Source organism: Paramisgurnus dabryanus, chromosome 21 (genome assembly GCF_030506205.2).
Source record: "Paramisgurnus dabryanus chromosome 21, PD_genome_1.1, whole genome shotgun sequence".
Lineage (NCBI taxonomy): Eukaryota > Metazoa > Chordata > Actinopteri > Cypriniformes > Cobitidae > Paramisgurnus > Paramisgurnus dabryanus.
The window spans coordinates 10,398,507-10,418,820 of NC_133357.1; the positions used below are offsets into that span (position 1 = coordinate 10,398,507).

At 37.3% G+C, this 20,314-nt stretch overlaps 1 protein-coding gene across 1 annotated transcript; it reads right to left on the reverse strand.

Annotated features, from left to right (window-relative positions):
• Window positions 1-623: 623 nt before the first annotated feature.
• Window positions 624-19,680, reverse strand: LOC135775373 (microtubule cross-linking factor 2). Its single transcript, XM_065285492.1, has 11 exons — window positions 18,741-19,680; window positions 17,138-17,362; window positions 14,014-14,172; window positions 9,334-9,399; window positions 8,145-9,260; window positions 7,959-8,045; window positions 6,703-6,864; window positions 6,363-6,614; window positions 3,498-3,541; window positions 2,013-3,372; window positions 624-1,371 (listed from the first exon to the last, which is right to left on the reverse strand). Exons 1-11 carry the CDS (start codon window positions 19,512-19,514, stop codon window positions 1,225-1,227), a joined length of 4,392 nt encoding a protein of 1,463 aa, XP_065141564.1. The 5' UTR covers window positions 19,515-19,680; the 3' UTR covers window positions 624-1,224.
• Between the last annotated feature and the right edge of the window lie 634 nt (window positions 19,681-20,314).

A 20,314-nucleotide genomic window follows, 5' to 3' on the forward strand; every position in this document is an offset into this window, starting at 1 on the left:
CCATCCTGTAGTGCCGTTTGGGTCTTGTTATAACATGATCTTGGGGATTATTTGTCTATCAACATCCGCCAGAAAACACTCAACCCATTACAAGTAGAGACCTGCAGAGACAAAAAAAAACAGTGACCATCACAGAGATTTTATTAAATTTAATATATTATATATTAAATTTAATAAAATCTCTGTGATGGTCACTGTTTTTTTTTTCAAAAGATATACCGTATTAAACTGTTTTATATGTATACTATATATTAAACAAATAGCTAATTTTAAACCATGTTCACTCATTGTTATGTAATTTTACAACCACTAGATGGCATAATAAATCTACGAATTTAAGGGTAACCAAACTCCACAGAAAAGGTAAAGTCTGATAGACACATAGTCCATATTCAGTTTTTTGACTTAAAATAAAATACGATGCCTTCTTATATATTTCTTCCTATATATTCTGCTCTCACAGTCCAATATTGTGAATTAACAGCTAGTAGGGACTATAGCTCAAATAAAAGAAAGAATTGTGAAATCTAAATTATCATTAATAATAATAACAAAAACAGTCATAATTAATCACAGGATAAAACCTTTTAATAAAATATCTTACCAAAATACTTTTATCTGCTTTTGTGGTTACAGGTGGATACGGAACACTCAATAAGTGACATATATGCTAAATGACAGTTTACAGAAATTACTCTCTTTAAGGTGCTTGCGCCCCAGCAACTGTTTGCATCTATTAAAACACTGAGACAGCTAGCAGGCTACATTTATAAGGCATCTAATAATATATTTAAACATTAAGATTTTTACACAATGTATTATACATAGAAAAGCTTCATATATCATGACACTGATTTAAATAGTTTTTATAAGATAAGAAATGTTGCCTAATTATCTTTAATCTAACAGTTTGTGATTTTTAGGTATAAATTATTATAAAAAATAATTTATAAAAGAAAAGTTTTAAAAACAATGGACTGAACTGATAATCTAAAAAAAAAATGTCTTATCTCTTTAATACAATAACAGTACCCATAATTCTATACAAACTCTATTTTATATCAAAATGTCATTAAATTGGAGGAAATTGTACTTTATTCTGTTAAATGGATTTAAACATGAAAAAATATGTTTAACAGAGCTAAAAGTGTTAATAGTAGCTGGACCCACAATCAAATTAGCCAAAATATTTTATGTCAGAACACACATTGACTCCGCCCCTTTTTAAGCAAGAGGATCCCCTTTTCCACCAGCTGGCACGTTTTCTTGTGGCGGGGGTTTGTTCTGACCCCGAGCATGTCGGAGGTTTTTATGCGAGTGTCGGGTGAAGCAGGAGGTAAGAGAGCGTGAAGTACAATCACAAGCTCCGTCCTAAAGACACAGGAAAGAAATAAGAGATACGGTCAGCACTGGTGTAGTTGCTTAAAGGGACACGCCCCCTTTTTTTTTTATAAATTTCAAATTTATTTCAAACTCATTTTCCAGCTCCCCTTGAGTTAAACATTTGATTTTTACCGTTTTGGAATACATTCAGCTTATCTCCGGGTCTGGCGCTACCACTTTTAGCATAGCTTAGCACAATCCATTGAATCCGATTAGACCATTAGCATCACACTCAAAAATAACCAAAGAGTTTCAATATTTTTCCTATTTAAAACTTGACTCTTCTGTAGTAACATCGTGTACTAAGACCGACGGAAAATTAAAAGTTGCGATTTTCTAGAAAGATATGGCTAGGAACTATACTCTCATTCTGGCGTAATAATCAAGGACTTTGATGCTGTACCATGGCTGCAGCAGGCACAATGAAATTATGCAGCCCCCAAAAATAGTCCCCTTGGTAACTTTCAATAGCAGGGACACTCTGGCAATTTGCAAACCATACAAAATACTTCAGCAATAAAACTCATTTCAGAAATGTTTCAAATGAATTACAGTACTCGTATTGCCTATCCAAAACATTCAACATACTTTCCTGCCTTTAGATGTTTCTTATTATGTTTGCTACTAACCTCCAGGCCCTTGTTCTTGCTGTCCAATCCCTTGTTGCTTTTGCTCTGGCTGCATGTTATATCTTCTTTTTGTCCCTGTTTCATAAATCTGCGGTTAATGATTTTGGTGATGCTGTCGTTTCTGACCAGTGGCACCGCTGGTAAACGAGAGGGGGGCTGTTCGGATTTCTTCGTACCCACCAGACCGACGTGATCCCTGCGTGAAGCAGGTGCCTTATCCTCATCTGGGTTTGTCTTCTCTCCCCGACCACACACGTTGCGCAGAAACTCCTGGACTAGACCATATTTGGGAATCCCTGCATTTGTCCGGCCTCCGGGTTTATTGCCGACCGGTGCTGATGCAGAGCTCGGTCTGCAGGTTGCCGAACGAGACCAGGCCGAACCTGGGCCACCACGTTGGGGCACGTTCCACAGACCATTTTCCTTACTTCTGTATTCCAGCCTGGATGAGGTACTCAGAGAAGAGGACGAGGACAAAGAGGAAGTGGTGAAAGAGGACGAGGAAGATTTAGAGGATAAAGGAGAGGAAGCAGAGTGTCTGCGAGGGATTTTTGGAGAGTTGGTGTGTGACTGAAACCGCTCAATCGGACCAGATACCCTTTCTAAAGAATTTGAGACCTGTTGGGTTCTCGCAGATACAAAAGAGGTCACCCGGGGTGACCAGTGCTTTGTAGCGCAAAGGCTTCGAGGGCCATCTGTCTGTAGCCCCACATTGCTCACCTCTGGCTGGCGCTGTGTTTGAGTTCCTGTACTGACAACACTCACCACACTGCTCCCAGAATCCCTGGCTCTTTTCCATTCCAGCGAACTTGACTGGGACGTTTGCAGCACACTGGCGGTGATTTCCTTCATGTCGTCACTCAGGTTGGCTGAGACGTCTAACTTATTGAAAGCCAAGCGAGAATGGGAGCCAATACTACAGTTCTGAAGCGCAGCAGAGGATTGGGAGCTGATGATATTGATTGAATCTCTCTCCACCAAACTCTGGCAGTCAAATGGCAGGCTTCCCAGCAAGGTTTCATATGCGGTGACCCAGTCTCGGTTTACAAGGCCACAGGAAACAGCGCTGAAATGCGGTTCCTGGCTGTTCTCACACTTTTCCTCTATTTCGGCCATCACAGATCTCATATGGATCCTCTTTGTTGATGGAGGGCTGTAATATATACGAATGCTGGTCCTCTCTGGAGCAGTGTGGCTTCTCTGAATAGAATCCTGAGTTAGATTCAGACCAGGAAAACTGGGAGGCATGATAGGGCAGTCCCAAGTCTTACAGGGGTCTTGCCGGTCCAGAAGTGCAGCCTCTTGACTGAGATACTTCCAGTTCTTGTTGGATTTTGGTGTGGAAGTTTTAAGGGACTTCCTGTTGGGGAACAAACTCTTTATTACTCTATTAAGTCATTTAATTTAACAAATTTAAATGAACTGAAAACATAACAATATTGTCAAATAGTACAGATTACATGCAAACAAAATAATCATGCTGACCTCTGCATGTTTCCATCAACTTCCATCTTTGTGCGTTCAGCGGACTGAAAGTAAGACCAAAAGTGTATTGAATACTTATGATTTTTTAAACAAATAAAATATACTGGCTTTTACTTATCATACACAATCAACACAAAAGACAAAATATAAAAAAGACCCTGCTTGGTCAGTCATAAAAGATTAGAAAGAAATATGCCTGACTGCAAAAAAGTTGTCAAATATAATAATAAAGCATATTTAGCCTGCTGTCCAAGGACACTTAAAGAGACACTTCACTTGTTTTGAAAATATGCTTATTTTCCAGCTTCCCTAGAGTTAAACAATTGAGATTTACCGTTTTGGAATGCATTCAGACGATCTTTTAGCATAGCTTAGCATAATTCATTGAATCTGATTAGACCATTAGCATCACGCTAAAAAAATGATCAAAGAGTTTCGATATTTTTCCTATTTAAAACTTGACTCTTCTATAGTTCCACTGTGTACTAAGACCGACGGAAAATTAAAAGTTGCGATATTTGATATTACGCAGCCCACAAAAATAGTCCCCTTGGTAACTTTCAATACCTGGGGACTATTTTTGGGCACTGAGTAATATCATTGAGAGTATATTTTGAATGAGACTATAGGTGCTAGCCATATCGGCCTAGAAAATTGCAACTTTTAACTTTCCTTAGTACACAATGTAACTACAGTATAACTTTCGAAACTCTTTGGTTATTTTTGAGAGCTATGCTAATGGTCTAATCAGATTCAATAGATTATGCTAAGCTATGCTAAAAGTGGTACCGCCAGACCCGGAGATCGGCTGAATGGATTCCAAAATGGTAAAAATCAATTGTTTAATTCTAGGGGAGCTGGAAAATTATCCTATTTTCCAAAAAGAGTGGAGTGTCCCTTTAACTGGGATAGGTACCAGACGGGAGGCAATGGGGTGAGGGGGGGTGTTGCCAAACTGTTACGGGACAGAGGTGAGGGACAGCTATACATACAGATCCTCTTCATGTTTATTAAACCTTCTCAAACTTATCTGAATAACTTCATTACTATCATAGACTGACTGCCATTTAAGATAGGTAATCAAATTTCCCATATTAGAGCTTTTAAAGTTACACACTAATCGAATGAAAGAGAGTCTGTCTAATTTAAAAAAGTGTGTTAGGAAGGCAGTCTGGGATTACTGGAAAAACAGCAAGACTAGCAAGAAAACTCTTGGATCAAGAACAAAATACTGTATAATCCATCTGCTGTCCATTCAGGCTTAACTTAATGCCATGAAAAAGCTGTCACTGTCTACATGCCACATTTATTTTTAGCAAAGTTAATAAGCAGGACTTGACAAATTGATGTCAAACAAAATAAAAATAAAGATAACAGGTAATTTCAAACAATTTAAGATACACATGTTCCTCTAAATAATGATTTCTCGTACCCCTGTGTCTCTCTCTTAAATAATACAATTTTATTCAGCGGTAATGTTTTTAAATTCGATGTAATTCGATTTTGTTTTTATGCAATAAAACAAGACTTTTTCAAATTCTTTCAGATTCTCAAATCTCTCTCTTCCTCTCCCCTGCCAATGTTACCACCCATTTACTGTAAAAGAAACTACATTCCTTATGTGAACTTCATCTGGGCTCTGATAAGTCTGTGTTTCTCCCTCTCTGTGGTCAATGTGGTTTGGCTAAACCCTTTTCAGAGTCCTGATTAAAGCTTATGGCTCTGCTCAGCCTGCTCTCCCACAGTCCCAAAAGGGGATTAGCCTAAAATCTACTGCCATGTGCTATTTACCACCCTTTCACACAGGCTCACGAGACTGTGTCAGTTTCTGTAAAACATTTGGATAGTATTTTCTATAGTAATGTATGTGTTTTAAGCTACTGTAAATAACCAGGTGCATATTTAAAAAACTGCATAAGTTATGTTGATATCTTTTTGGGGTAACAGCTTTATAGGTCACATAAACAAAAGAGAACGGGTTTAACCTATAGCTCAACAAATACAAACAGATTTAAAAGTTATAATCTCATAGAAAAGTAGGAATCTAGTGATGCTATACATTTACAGTGTTAGTGACTGATATCCATATTTACCATATTACTGTATTTAATTCTCCAATAAAAGCTATAAGGAGAATAAAACCTATACTCTTCTACTATACTAACTTTCATTGAACTAGTGAGGAGTTGCTATAAATTATAAAAATAAAGTTGAAATAACTTCAGTTATGTACGACGTGGCTGACGTGTTATCTGGTGCGCCCCAGCTGTTTTTTATTTTGTTTTTTGCGCCCGAGCTTTGTTTCCAGTCTGAGGGAGACGCACGCAATAAATTTGAAAAAAAAAAACTTTGCAAACATTTCTGAGGATAACACATCATCCACGTCACTGCAGTTACGTGACTTTAGTCTAGCGCATGCGTTTAACAACAGACGCGGAAGAGAAGACAATGCTGAATAAAGTAAAAAAATATTTTGTTATTTTTGGACCAAAATGTATTTTCAATGCTTCAACACATTGTAACTGACCCACTGATGTCACATGGACTACTTTAATGATGTTTTTATTACCTTTCTGGACATGGACAGTATATCGTACATAGATATTCAATGAAGGGTCAACAAGCTCTTGGACTAAATAAAACATCTTAAACTGTGTTCCGAAGATGAATGGAGGTCTTACGAGTTTGGAACAACATGAGGGTGAGTCATTAATGACATTATTTTCATTTTTGGGTAAACTATCCCTTTAAACATTTAAGTGCAACAAGAAATTTTTTACAGTGTATATGGACTTAGTCAAAAAAATGCTTACTGTGCACAGCATATGCAAAGTATTATTTCGGTCTAGTATTTGGTGGTCTTACCTGCATTTTCCTATTTTGTTTGGTCGTCTTTGAACCTTCACATTCCAGTCGCATGTGGTTCAGGTGCTGCATGAGTTCCTGGCGCTCTGAACTCCAGTTTCTCTCGTAGACCTCTAGCCGTTTCGTTAGATCCAGGACTGCAGCGTAAGACTCGGCTAACAGGTGCTGAAGCTTCTCAACGTGGTCCTTCTGCAAAGCCACATTCGAGTCTAATGGTCCCCCTGCTTCCTCCTTTCCAGCTGACCCTTCAAGCTATGATACGAGGTGCGTTCAAAATGAGAACAAATTCAATAACAGTGTAAACTCTAAAGGAAAGTAAGGTGGATTTTTTGGTTCTCACCCTGCTTATGAGGCTCTTCAGTTCTGCATGTTCGACGGCCCAGGCTGCTTTGGCGTTTGCAAACTTGCGGACCACGTGTTGGGCCGCCTTGTGCTCTTCCAAAAGTTCACCAAACAGATCCTGCAGCACTGCTCGTAGGTCTGACAGCATATCACTGCTCACCTGAGAAAAACATGTGCACTTGTTGAAATGTATATTGGATTTTGTAAAAGGTCTTTACACTACTGCATGCACTATTCTACACAATTTTGTGGTATAATCAATGTGAGTGTATTCTACAAAAAAAAAAGATAAAATAATTTATGCATGCAACAGTTGCAAAGTCACATCAATGGCAGCATATTACATTGGTTTCAAAAATAAATTCTGTAAAACTGAATTATAACTTGATATTTTCCTGTGGTACATTTTTTAAGGATTATATTTAAGATAATTCTACACATGTTATGATGTACTTATAAAAAGTTTTATTCTGCAAATGCCTTTGCTATTCACATTATGACCCTGACATGTTTACTTCTGTACAAATGTTACCCATTGTCATGATGTAAGGGTGTGTCTGTTTCAAGTCGGGAGATGGGAATAAAATTGTTCCTGAGACATGCATGGTGTGGGGAAGCGGCATCATTTCCCGCTGGCCATTTGTGATCTTGCTCCATATTTGGATTTGATGTTAAAGGGACACTCCACTTTTTTGAAAATATGCTTATTTTCCAGCTCCTCTAGAGTTAAACATTTGAGTTTTATCGTTTTGGAATCCATTCAGCCGATCTCCGGGTCTGGCGGTACCACTTTTAGCATAGCTTAGCATAATCCATTGAATCTGATTAGACCATTAGCATCGCTCTCAAAAATAACCCCAACAATCCCAACTTTTAATTTTACGTCGGTCTTAGTACACAAAAAGTCAAGTTTTAAATAGAAAAAATATCGAAACTCTTTGGTTATTTTTAGCGTGATGCTAATGGTCTAATCAGATTCAATGGATTGTGCTAAGCTATGCTAAAAATGGTACCGCCAGACCCGGAGATCGGCTGAATGGATTCCAAAACAGTAAAAAATCTAATATTTAACTCTAGGGGAGCTGGAAAATTTGCATATTTTCAAAAAAAGTGGAGTGTCCCTTTAATTTAATTGATGTGGTAACCCTATGTGTATTCCCCTAGAATGATGTAATTAAGCTTTTCTATATTGTATGTTGTTGTTGCGGTTTTGAGCCTGTAAAAAAAGCTGTAAAACTATCTGCTTTTTCATACCTGGCTGTTGCACTTTTCTTGAGGCTTGTTTTTGCCTTCCTTTGACTCTGTGTCCATCAAAAGACAAAGATTGTTCGGACAATACATCTGAAAATGAAATATATATTCCATAACAACTTCATAACATAACACTATAATAAACACAAATTCTCACTGTCTATCAATGACCCAAAATGAAAAATGTACCTCAAACACATTCTTTCCATCTCCTGCAGGTTTCTCTCCCCGTTTCCACTGTTGGATGAACCATTTGAGTTGTAGCGTGAGCAGAACTATGCTATCCTGGTCACAGCCATTGCTGTTGGGAATTCTGGGATAAACTTGTTCTTCATCACCGCGATGTTCGTATCTTGCTTGATCCTTTGTGTTGTTCTTTTCGGCTGCGCAATTAAATGTCGTCTTTTCTAGATCAGCCGCAAGGCCTTCTGATGTGGAGTTTAACAGCGTCTCAAACTTCTCCACAAGAGCATGCAGTTGGGCTTGTAACACCTCCAGTCCATTGGTTAGGGGACTCAGCATGGGATCTAGAAGCCATTGATGAGGCTCGCATTTTGGATCTACCTCTGTTTTGCTCAGATAGGGGGTACACGCAGCTGAGAGACCATTTTTATCTGGAGATGTCAGGAACTGGATTGTTGATCTGACAAGCAGTGCTTGATCATGGATGGCAAGAAGACCCTTAAGATCCTTTACGCCTAGTGTGCAGTCAGACTTGCATTGAGATTGTGCTTCGACTGTGGTCTCATCAGACATCTCCTGTTCTCCACCAATAGGTCCCTCTCTGAGCATGTGACTCGTGAACGAGTTCTCCATTCGCTCCTCCTCTAAATTTGTCTGGATATCACCATGTATAGCTGCAGTATCTGCTTTTTCTTCACCCTCTAAACCTTTCACCATCTCCCCCTGCTTATCAGTACAGACAGCCAATGCTAATCCTTCACCAGACACCTTCATCAACTCTTCTCCTTCCAGACCCGTCCCTCCTTTCTCACAAAGTTCACTCATTTCTGCCCGCAGCCCACGATTCTCCATCTCTAGCTCCACGATCCGACGACTCAGCAGGGTGGCTTCCTCCTCCACCAGACGCAAGTGAACTTTGACCTCTGCTTCTCGAGTGTGGGTTGAATTGACGGTGCCCGCTGCAGCCTTGCTTTCATCAACATCACCATAAAGCACACGGTACTTGGCGAGCTGTTCACGCATCACCTCGCTCTCCATGGCCATCTTGGTTAGCTTCTTGCACATCAGAGCGGACTCTTCTTTGGCAAAGTGAAGCTGGCATTTCAAATCAGCACTGTCATCCTGTAATGGTAAGAAAAATAGTTGGAATCACCATCTAGATAACATCAGGATGGCCATCATAACATCAACTTACCTGTAGAGAGAGTTTTTTATCACTCTTGCTAGATGTTGATCTCAAACTTCTCCTTTTCAGCGAATTCTGTTGGTGCACAGTATCTTTAGATTATGTACTGCAGCTCCTATAAACACAACTATTTAAACACATTTAGATGAAGTGCATGTGTGCAAAATACTAAAACAAGTGAAAAACATCTCAAGGTCATTATAATGTTTCAACATCCGGAAAGTGCACTGGAAAGAAATACTTTTATTCTTCATTTTTAAAGGGCAGACATTATGCAAAATACACTTTTACAAAGTGTTTGGACATAAATATGTGTTGGCAATGTGTGAACACAACAACCCTACAATGCAAAAAATCCACCCTCTATTTTTTATTAATTCCAATTAAACCAAAGCAGTCTCATTAGACATTCTGTGTTGATTCTCTTGTTAATGTGACATCACACAAACAAAGTCCCACCCACGGCAACTGACTGGTTGATTCGACCCAAAAGCTTTTTAAATGTGTTTTTAAGCAATTTGTGGCACTAGTGCGGCTAAAGATATTATTGTTTCAGTCTGTATTCACAGGAATCAGATCTGTAAATATCACTGTCTGTTGGTAAGGGACACTGCACTTTTTTAAACAAATATTCTAATTTTCCAGCTCCCCTAGAGTTAAACATTTGACTTTGACCATTTTGGAATCCATTCAGCTGATCTCCGAGTCTGGCAGTACCACTTTTAGCATAGCTTAGCACAATCCATTGAATCTGATTAGACCATTAGCATCTCTCTAAAAATAACCAAAAAGTTTCGATATTTTTCCTATTTAAAACTTGACTTTTCTGTGGTTACATCGTGTACTAAGACTGACGAGAAATTAAAAGTTGCAATTTTTCTAGGTCGATATGGCTAGGAACTATACTCTCATTCTGGCGTAATAATCAAGAACTTTGCTGCTGTAACATGGCTGCAGGAGGCGTAATGATATTATTCAGTGCCTGAAAATAGTCCCCTTGGTAATTTTCGATACCCCATTATATGTGGGGTATTTTGAGCTTAAACTTCACAGAAACATTCTAGGCACACCTGAGACTTATATTATATCTTGGAAAAATTTGCATAATATGCGCCCTTTAGAGCTGCAATCCATAACTTTTGCTTTTCTATCACCATCTCTGTGTGAAACACAAGATTTCAGGCTACTGTACTGAAAAAAATAACATTTCCAGCTAAATCTGACCCAATAGCACAAGTTGTAAATCATTTTATGCTTAAAATTGTGAATTGATACAGTAAGGAGACATGTTTTAACACTAATTGTCTATGTACTTGGCCCAATAACAGTTCATTTTTAACCAAAATAAGTTATGAATTGCAGCTTTAACAATATCTGCCTTGGTAGAGCATGAAGCTAGCAAACCTAAATATTTTTACGTGAACTTTAAATGCCCTGTGAAGTCAGATGGACATACACATCTTTCAAATGAAAAAAAAAGTTAAATGTTTTAACATAAGAGCAGAAACAACAATAACTTGTGTTACATTTCTTTAAATGACGATTGATTTAATAGTTTGTTATGTAATGCAAAGACATAGCCTGACGTTTTCATATCTCAATTCTAGTCAGAATTTGAACTTCCCATCCTGAACTGTTGTAGGCGGGGGTAAGTTCGGCTGGCACCCAGGCTGGCAAAGACAGTCACACATTTTTGTTTAACTTAAAGGGAGAGGTCACCCAAAAATCAAAATTCTGTAATGATTTACTCACCCTCAACTTTGTGTTCTGCTGAACACAAAGGACCCAAATGTTTGCTTTAAAAGCACCATTGACTTCCATAGTATGTTTTTTCTACTAGTGCACTTAAAGATTCCCATGCTTTCAGTTTGATAACAAATTTCTGTTCAACATAACAAAGAAATGTTTACAAATTTGCAAAAACTATAGGATGAGTAGAGCCCACTTCTGCATAGCCAATAAAACATGGGCTTGCTATTATGACTGAAAAATGTCCTCCTATGGTCATACTGTAAGTGTTTATATGCATTGCATTCATCACATTTGTTATTTTCCATTCTACCATGGTCCAGTAAATACTTGACTGCAACGAAATCATTCACCTGGCAAACACACTCGATCATGGTCATATGCTACTGCGATGGCAAGAACTCGAATTCCACTGCACCAAACGTCCACACTGCTCTGAGTATGTGAAGAATGCTGAATAGAGTCTGTCTATCTGTCTGCAAGGCTCATATGGGTACAAACCCCCTACATGTGCAGAGAAGCAGCATATAGGCTATAATATAATATCTTACTTAAATGTTCTAAAAATAACCACAGCGACTGATATACAGTATGCACTATGACCGTATGAAGCTGTAACACTAAGAGAAATTACTTTTTAAAAACAGGTCTGCTATACTCGTAAACATACAGTAAGCTGCTTTAGTGGACTGAATCAGACATTCATTTAATTATTTACTGGGTGGTTACACAAAATATCTGATTTGCTCAAGATTGCTAAATGGTTTTTTTTTACTCTTAAAGGGATAGATCACCCAAAAATTTTAATTCTGTCATTATTTACCCACCCTAATGTTGTTCAAAACCAGTATGAATTTATTTATTTTGCTGAACGCAAAAGAAGATATGGAGAGTTTTGTTCCAAAACGCGATAAACGCCTTTTTTTAAAATAGTTATCGGCAAAATCAGTATTGTATCTGGTCAGTATTAAAAAGTAAATTCTTTATTTTAAGCAAAATCCAATATCCGCCGTGTTATTCTGTCATATTTTTTCCCTTTTGTCCAAAACGCGATAAATGCCAGTTCTCCTTCTCTGCACAATGCAAAAAATCTGCTCAACAAATCACAGTACACCATTCCACACATTGTAAACAATAATGGTGGCACTTTGAATACATACTGAATCCTAGTTTTCCTCATCTACTTTGTACTTCGTGACCAACAAACAAACTAACAAAATAATACTTTTGATGGTATTGCTGCTAAACCTGTGGTGGTTATCTATGGCGGGGAGGAAACGTAAGCCATCAAAATCGAATAGTTTACGTGAGAGGAACTGGGCGGGCGAAGGAAAAATGCTGGGTGTTGCTTGTTCTCCCGACAGCATCAAGCTTCTGTCATGCTAACACATTGACTCCAGGGGATCTAATGAAAAATTTTCCATTATTTTAATCAAAGTCAACAAAAATCGAGCAGGACCTAAACATTTTACAGCTAATCGCTGTCAAAAAACTTCAGCAATGACGTCCCAAGGATGACAGCAGCAATGACAGCATTCTTAATATGACAAAGTAAGTGTTTTGATTAATGCCAGTAATGTTTTGTTTTTTTTAAATCAGTGTATCCGAATAGTCAACTAAATGAATATAACATGGCAAAGATGAATGCATATTTATATATTGATTCAATAGATTTATAGCATTTAAAAAAACTTTATTGCGGAAAAACGTATTGCATTTTGTGGAAATAATTATCAGTTTTTATAATAAATCTTTGAAAATCAAATTATGGATTTAAATTTTTAAAATGTTGTTATAACCTAAAGATGCTATGTAAAAAATTTTGTAACAGAAAATTGTGGTTTTCATCTTGTCACTTTCTTGTTATAGAAAACACATTTTTACCAAAATCTCCAAACCCTCATATTTTGATAAATAATGGTAACCACACATATGAAAAATAAATACTATAGAAGTCAATGGATACCGTCAACTGTATGCTTCCCTTTATTTATCAGAAAGTCTTTTGTGTTCAACAATATAAAAAAACTCATACAGTTTTAGAACATCACGGGGATGAGTAAATAGTGACAGAATGATCAATTTTGGGTAAACTATCCCTTTAATGTACCAGTAACAAATGTTGCATGTAGATCCTCATGTTTCAGGTAGTCACGCTCACATGAGGTCTTCATAATCTGCTGTAGCTGATTTGCTTTGCTGGTGAGGATCAAGAACGGCCTGCAGCTGTCTAAGCCGAGCTGCCGTGATCCAACCTTTAAGCATCGAATCCGGGATTAAACCACATGCGTGCCGTTATTAAAGACCTGAAGGCCTTCACTGCCCATTAAGGCTGAATTTTTCTTGGACCGTCTATTATTATTTTGGTGAAGTAAAGAAATAGAGATCATATTGCTCTGAAGAATATAAGTATGCATTAATGTTCATCAACATCTAAAAGTATTTTTAACATGATGCGGTAATCTTATGACCCTATTTGAAGCATGTGATAACCGGCTTGCTGCCAAGACTTGGATCACATCTTCAGACGTATTTATAGGTGGTTACTTTCACGCTCTCTCTTTGCTCTTGTCTTTCAATTGCCCCACTTTATTTCTTTGTTCTTACCCACCCTCACTATACCCATAAGTGAAGAATGACAGCTGTGGGTTGAATTCTGACCCTCAGATCGTACTACACCCCACCCGAGCAGTCAGCTGTCGGTTACACCCGCACCAGTTGGGCTAAAGGTCAAACTATCATCCATACTGCACGAATTCTAGGAGTCAAGGCAACAAAATTACAAGCATAGCTGTAAAGTGATATACTTTATATGTGAAATCTATCACACATAAAAATATAGAAATGAATCAGTGATAAGGTGGTGGATTCTTTGTCGTTCTGTATGAGTTTGATGAAGCTGTTTGTTAAAATAGAGCAGCAAACATTTGGTGATTGTACCTCTCTTGATCTGTCCATCTCGGTTTGCAGGACCTGCTTTGCCACTTCCAGACTCTGGAGCCTTTCACGCAATTCCTCATTTTCCCATTCCAGTTGGGATTTTTTCTTCTGAATAGCTTCAAGTTCACCATGCAGGCGAAGGGATACGCTTTTTGCCACCTGGGAAAATATTTGCATAAAAAGGTCTAAATATATCGTAATCATGTGTTCTTTATGCAATTAATATGGTGTGTCAGTCTAAGGTCTAATTCATTCCCTTAGGGATTCTGAATTTTAAACAAGAAGCTCTATCTATCTATCTATAGAAATAATGATAGGAATTTTATCTGGACTTTTTTGGGAACATTGCAAAGGGTGCATTTGGTTACCATGTTTCTACTGTTGCTAAGTGCTGTGGTTTGTGACAGTGATGATGTAAGGTAGTTTAGAATTCACAAGGTGTGTTCATACAGTCGCCCCTCCTTTTCTTATTACTTTTGATCCCTTGAGCAAAGCGGTAATGAACTGAGGGGTTGTTTATTTATAGGGAAAACATTAAGTCGATGTGATTATGTCCTGATATTCAATACATAACTATATCCTATATTTTTCTCCTTATTCTCAGGACTGAGATGAATGTTTGATCAGTGTTACATTTTTCAGGAGCAGCCTTATAAACTTATGTTTCTCTGTAATGGCAAAAGTAAGTTTCTGATGGGCAGTGTTGGGGGTAACGCATTACAAGTAACGTGCATCACGTAATAATATAACTTTTCTGAAGTAATTAGTAAAGTAACGCATTACTTTATAAATGTACACATTACTATTTGAGTTTCTGTTTTAATGGGTGAGTAGTTTGAGTCAGAAACAGAGATGGCAGGCCAGAGCTTGACATTTTTGCGATCATAAAAATACCTACAATGCCTTAAAAAGAAAAAGCTTCACCAAAGTAAGAAAAAGTAACACAAAAGTAACTTAAAAGTAACTTAAGCATTACTTTCCATCAAAAGTAACTAAGTAATGCAATTAGTTACTTTTTGGGGAGCAACTTAATATTGTAATGCATTACTTTTAAAAGTAACTTTCCCCAACACTGCTGATGGATACAGGAGGACACATTAAGAAAATAAGTTTGCAGATCACTCACTGAAAAAAATTGAGGGAGCGGTGGTGAAGTAGAGCAGTGATGGGCACCCAACACTGCCCCAATTTTTGAAAGGAGGGTATCTATTTCTCCCACATGCCTTTAAAATAGATCATGGACATGCTTACAACACACACAAGCAGCTGTGCTCCAACACTTCCTCTCTTTGATACTGGTAGCTACAGTCATTGACTTATACATACATATGTATGCACGTGTTTGCAAGTGTATACAATATAAACATGCAAACACACACATTTTCTTTAAAACTAGATTATGTGCTATAGGGTGTAAAAGCCCAACAGGGTGATTCTCGTGAAATTAGACTTATGAGGTGTCATGAAACAATAAAAAAAAGTAAATGCAAAGTAAGAGGATCAAAATAAGAAGCATATAATTACAAACATCTCTTCATGTTTTGCACATGATTTCAAATGAAATCATACAACCAATTTTGTTGTTTTTTACACATTTAAGGAGAAAATTTTCATTACCGCAACATGTCCATGACTGGATTTGGGTTCTTTTACATGGAAATATTTATAATTAAAAAATTTAAAAAATAAAAAGTTTCAGTGCTTGCTATATTATAAACATTTACAGTAAAGAAACATGTGGTATTTGGTGATCAGTGTAGAGACAATAATAAGGAATTTAAATGTGTCCAAGACCAATTTTCTCATCCTCCGCAATGATTTTCAATCATTGTTTAAGCCCTCAAGGAACTAACTTTTTTTTATTTGTTTGAAGGGACATAATTGACTGTGACACTCAAGATGGCTACCAGGTAAGCAGTTTTTATTTTTTCTAAAAGTTGAAATTTTGTTTGTCATAGTACCTAGACAACTTTATAGTTCTCATTACCGAAACATTAGTTGGTAAAGGCATATATTTAATGTAATATCATGTTGGGGTAATGATAATTTTTTATAATGATAATCTAAAAAATGTAAAAAATTCTTTAGGAAATATGTTTTAAATCCTCTAAAAATAATGGTTATAATAAGTTCAGACCTTAATCTTATATGTGCAAAAAAATTGATGCTAGACACCTTCTAAATCTGGATTATGTGGGAATCACCCTACAAAATCTGACTCAAAATCTAAATTTAAACTTAATTATTCTCTAGAATTACTCTGTATATGTAATTCATGATAGTTAAAAAGTCATGTTAGTTTAAATGTTAGTTTAAATGTTTTGCTGACTACTAACTAACTGAATACTAGTACTAACTGATGTTAATAATAATAATAATAATAATAATAATAATAATAATAATAGTAGTATAAGTATTAGTAGTAGTTTATATTTTATTAGAGAAAATATAAGCATAGTCCCTTGAACATTGTACATAGAAATGTTTATACACTGGCAAAACTACATTTTTACATTAGACAAAAGGCAAGCTTAGAATCTGTGACACATGTTTTCAAGAAGTAAACTAGGGGGAACAAACATGATTTTTTTTGTATAGCATGGGAGTAGATTTAAAAGAAAACAGGCATTTTATAGGGGTTGCCCTGCTGTGTAGGTTTTTATTAGTAACGTTCCTCCAGCAGGCTCATTCTCTGATTGGCTGAGGGGTTTAAACCAAAAAATGCTCATGCCTGCCACAAATCAAGCTACAGAAATTGGCTGCCAAACAGAGAACGGAGGCCTGAGCACATGCTGAATCATAAAAACACAGTGCATTGACTCACATAGTGACTTACTATACAACATTTTATTGACGCTAAGTGTTAAGCAATTTCGATAAACATCCTGTACCCAAGAATGCCATGGACTTCTTCCAACACCCTAATAGTGAGTTTTCTGTACACACACCACTGTAGCTGTTGTTATACAGCTTAATTGGACCAAAATCATGAGGAAAACATCTATTTCATTATACTTTTAATAGCAAACTGAAATAGTATGCTTTGCCGTCAGATTTTTGGGGGGAATATTTATAAGCAAAGCTCTAAAAACTCAGTTACTAATGCATTAAAACACTTTCTCACCCTTATATCATGTTCTAGTGTCCTGATAAGCTCCCCATCCACATGGCCCGTCTTGGCTACACGAAGGCTGCGTCTCTCAGATTTTCTGAGCCGGTATTGCAGAATGCGGCAAGCCTTGTTGGCTTGCTCAAGCTGTTGCCGAAGCTCTTGTAGCTGGTACACATCCTCCTCCATGTATATGTCTCTCATCTCCAGCATCTCTGAGCGGAGCTCCTCCATCTCATCCTAAACAGAATAAATAGAAATCGTTAAATTTTTTGCTGTCTAACCAGATATGGCAGTATTTTAACTATATTTAACTATTTCTTTAACTGATGAGCGCCTGCATGCTGTGCGCATGATACAACCAATTGCACGTGCCAAGACATACGCACAGACATGCTTATCACCTTCAAAGATAATCTTACGTCATCTGTGTTGACTTTGTCACTTCTCAAGCCCCTAGCACCTAATTACACTAAAGTTTGTCTTGTTTGCTTTGTGAACCCATCTTTCAGGTGCGTGTCAAGGCCAATGAGAGATGACACAAAGCCAATTACCAAAAGAGTTAATCCTTAAGTATTAACCAACCCATCACATGGAATTGATTTCTATTTAGTCTACGTGACTTTTAAAATAACATTTTTATAATGGCTGTAACAGTGGGGTATAATTTTCAGTTTTCTGTTAAATTATTTTATTTTTTTGTTTCTTAAATGTATTTTCTACTATTTCATTTTCAATCCCCATGAATAAATACTGTATAGCATTAAGCTACTATAGTGAACTGTAGGCTAGCAAATTGTGGTATACTAAAGTATATTTTAGCAATTACTACATTTTGTTAATAACATTCTGTATTAATAAATTAGTAAATACTGTTTTTAAATAACTGCTATACATAGCTTCAAAACACTACCATAAAGTAAATAAACTACAGTATATACACTACCAGTCAAAAGTTTTGAAACACTTGTTCTTTGTTTATATTTTTTTCCACATAAGATAACACTAAAGAAATGGTACTACATAGCACTAACAGTTCACTGGCTCTTAATCATAGGGGAACTATTTTTAGTGCTTAACAGCACCTATAGAACCTGTGTGTTATATGCAATATTGTGCTAAATTGAACCATGAGTGGTGCTGTAGTCATGGTTTAGCACCACTTGTGGTTCTACAGATGTGCTATATAGTGCTAAAAATGGTTCCCCTATGATTACGAGCTTTTAGCATTATTTCTTTAGAGTGTAATAATAAGCTTATACAAACTATGACATAACACAAATGTAACTGTGGGAATTATGTTGTGACTAAAAGTATCCAAAATAAATTAAAACTTTTATCAAGAGGCTTCTTGATATTGAATTTTAAAGAAAGGAGTTCACATTTTATCTGGGTTAGGGTTCGAAGAAAACATGTCAGGTGCACTTATGGATTTTGCAACTGAACTCTTCATATAAATTGAATTGCATTTTAGGAAAAAATGTGGTTAGCCTTATTAAATAAGGATTTGGTTTACATGATTATTATTATTATTATTATTATATAGTCACATTGCGCATGATTTAACTTTAATTATCAGTAAAATGAACAAACAAATACATTGGCCAATACCAGTCACCTTCAAATATTCATTTTCTGATCGTAGATCGTCAATCTCTCTCGTCAGATCCTCATGCACCCCATCACCAAAATCTCCAGTCAGATCCGAAAATGCCACAGATGCGCTTAAGTTCAAGCGGCTGTCTAAAGAAGCGTATGACCTCTGGTCTCCAGGAGAGATGCTCCCCTCTCCAAAGCCAAGCCCAGGGGACAAGGTGGCATTAACCACATCGTCTGATATTTGCTCAGCGGAATCTTCCATCCTCCTGTCGTCGGTCCCTCTATAACTGACCTCTGGCTCACCACTCTGGGCATCAGTGGAGCGCTTGTGGTCCTCTGATGAGTCGGAGATCTCAGAGCTGCTGTCGGTGAAAGATAGTTTCCCGGAGTCCTTACTCGCCTCAGATGTGATGCTCGCATCCGATAGTTTTCTTCGCCCTGACGATTTACTGCGATTCCTCCGGCGGGTTGACTGGTGGGTTTTCTCTGAGCATTTTATCGACTCCGGTTTCATATCCTTGTTGGCACCATTTGTTGCGCGGCGGATATTCGTGCCGGACGATCCGCCGCGCTTAGATTTTGCATAATGAATCTCTTTAGTTTTGCTCTGTGTAGGTGTTGAGTTGTTTTTTAGAGGTTGTTTTGAGGTCATCTGTTGCACATCATGCCGGTGGATTTGTCCAGACTGCTGGTGGCTGCTCCCGTCTCCGTAGTCTTTATCCTGCCCGTCCTGCCCGTGATAAGATGACCGTGCATTAGACCCATGATTGGATTCAACTTTTGTTTTTGTCATTCTTGGATCTCAAAGACGATCGACCGCTTAATGAGCATTAACCTTTCATTGTTTATAGGTGTTTGTTTTTAAAGAAAAGACTATTAACTTTTAAGACTATTAGGCTCTTAAGAGTTTTGTAAGATGAGGTAAAGTTGAGGTAACGTTAATCGTTAGCCGAGTGAATATCAACCGTGTTGACCATGTGCTTTAAAAACTTAAATCTCCGCCCCCAAAACGGGAGCTAGCTCTCTCTCTCGACCGTTTCTCATCTCAATCCAAAGGCTGCAACCTGTGGAGGTCGCATTATATGCAGTGCATACGTTACCAAGCCTCGTTTGTTTAAGTTACTGAGCGTTACATTCGCAATTCATAAGCATATTACAACTATTTAAGATTAACTAAGAATAATAGTCAACTTTATTATTGCTAATATTTTGAAATAAGTTTTGAAGACGTATGCAACCGCGACCTCCGGAGGCTGCAGCCTTCGGATTGAGAAACGCTCTCTCTCTCTCTCTCTCTCTCTCTCTCTCTCTCTCTCTCTCTCTCTCTCTCTCTCTCTCTCTCTCTCTCTCTCTCTCTCTCTCTCTCTCTCTCTCTCTCTCCCTCTCTCAGAATTAGCATAAACATGGAAATACTGGAAATAATACAAACAATTACGATAGCTCCGCGTTTTGTCCAGATTATCCCTGCGTCTAACTCCCTTTTAAATTTGTCCAGTGTTTGTTTAAGTGTTTGTGAGGTGTGTTTTTATATGAAATCTATTAGAGTTAAATATTCATTGAAACTACTTTAATTTGATCTATTAAATAGATAAA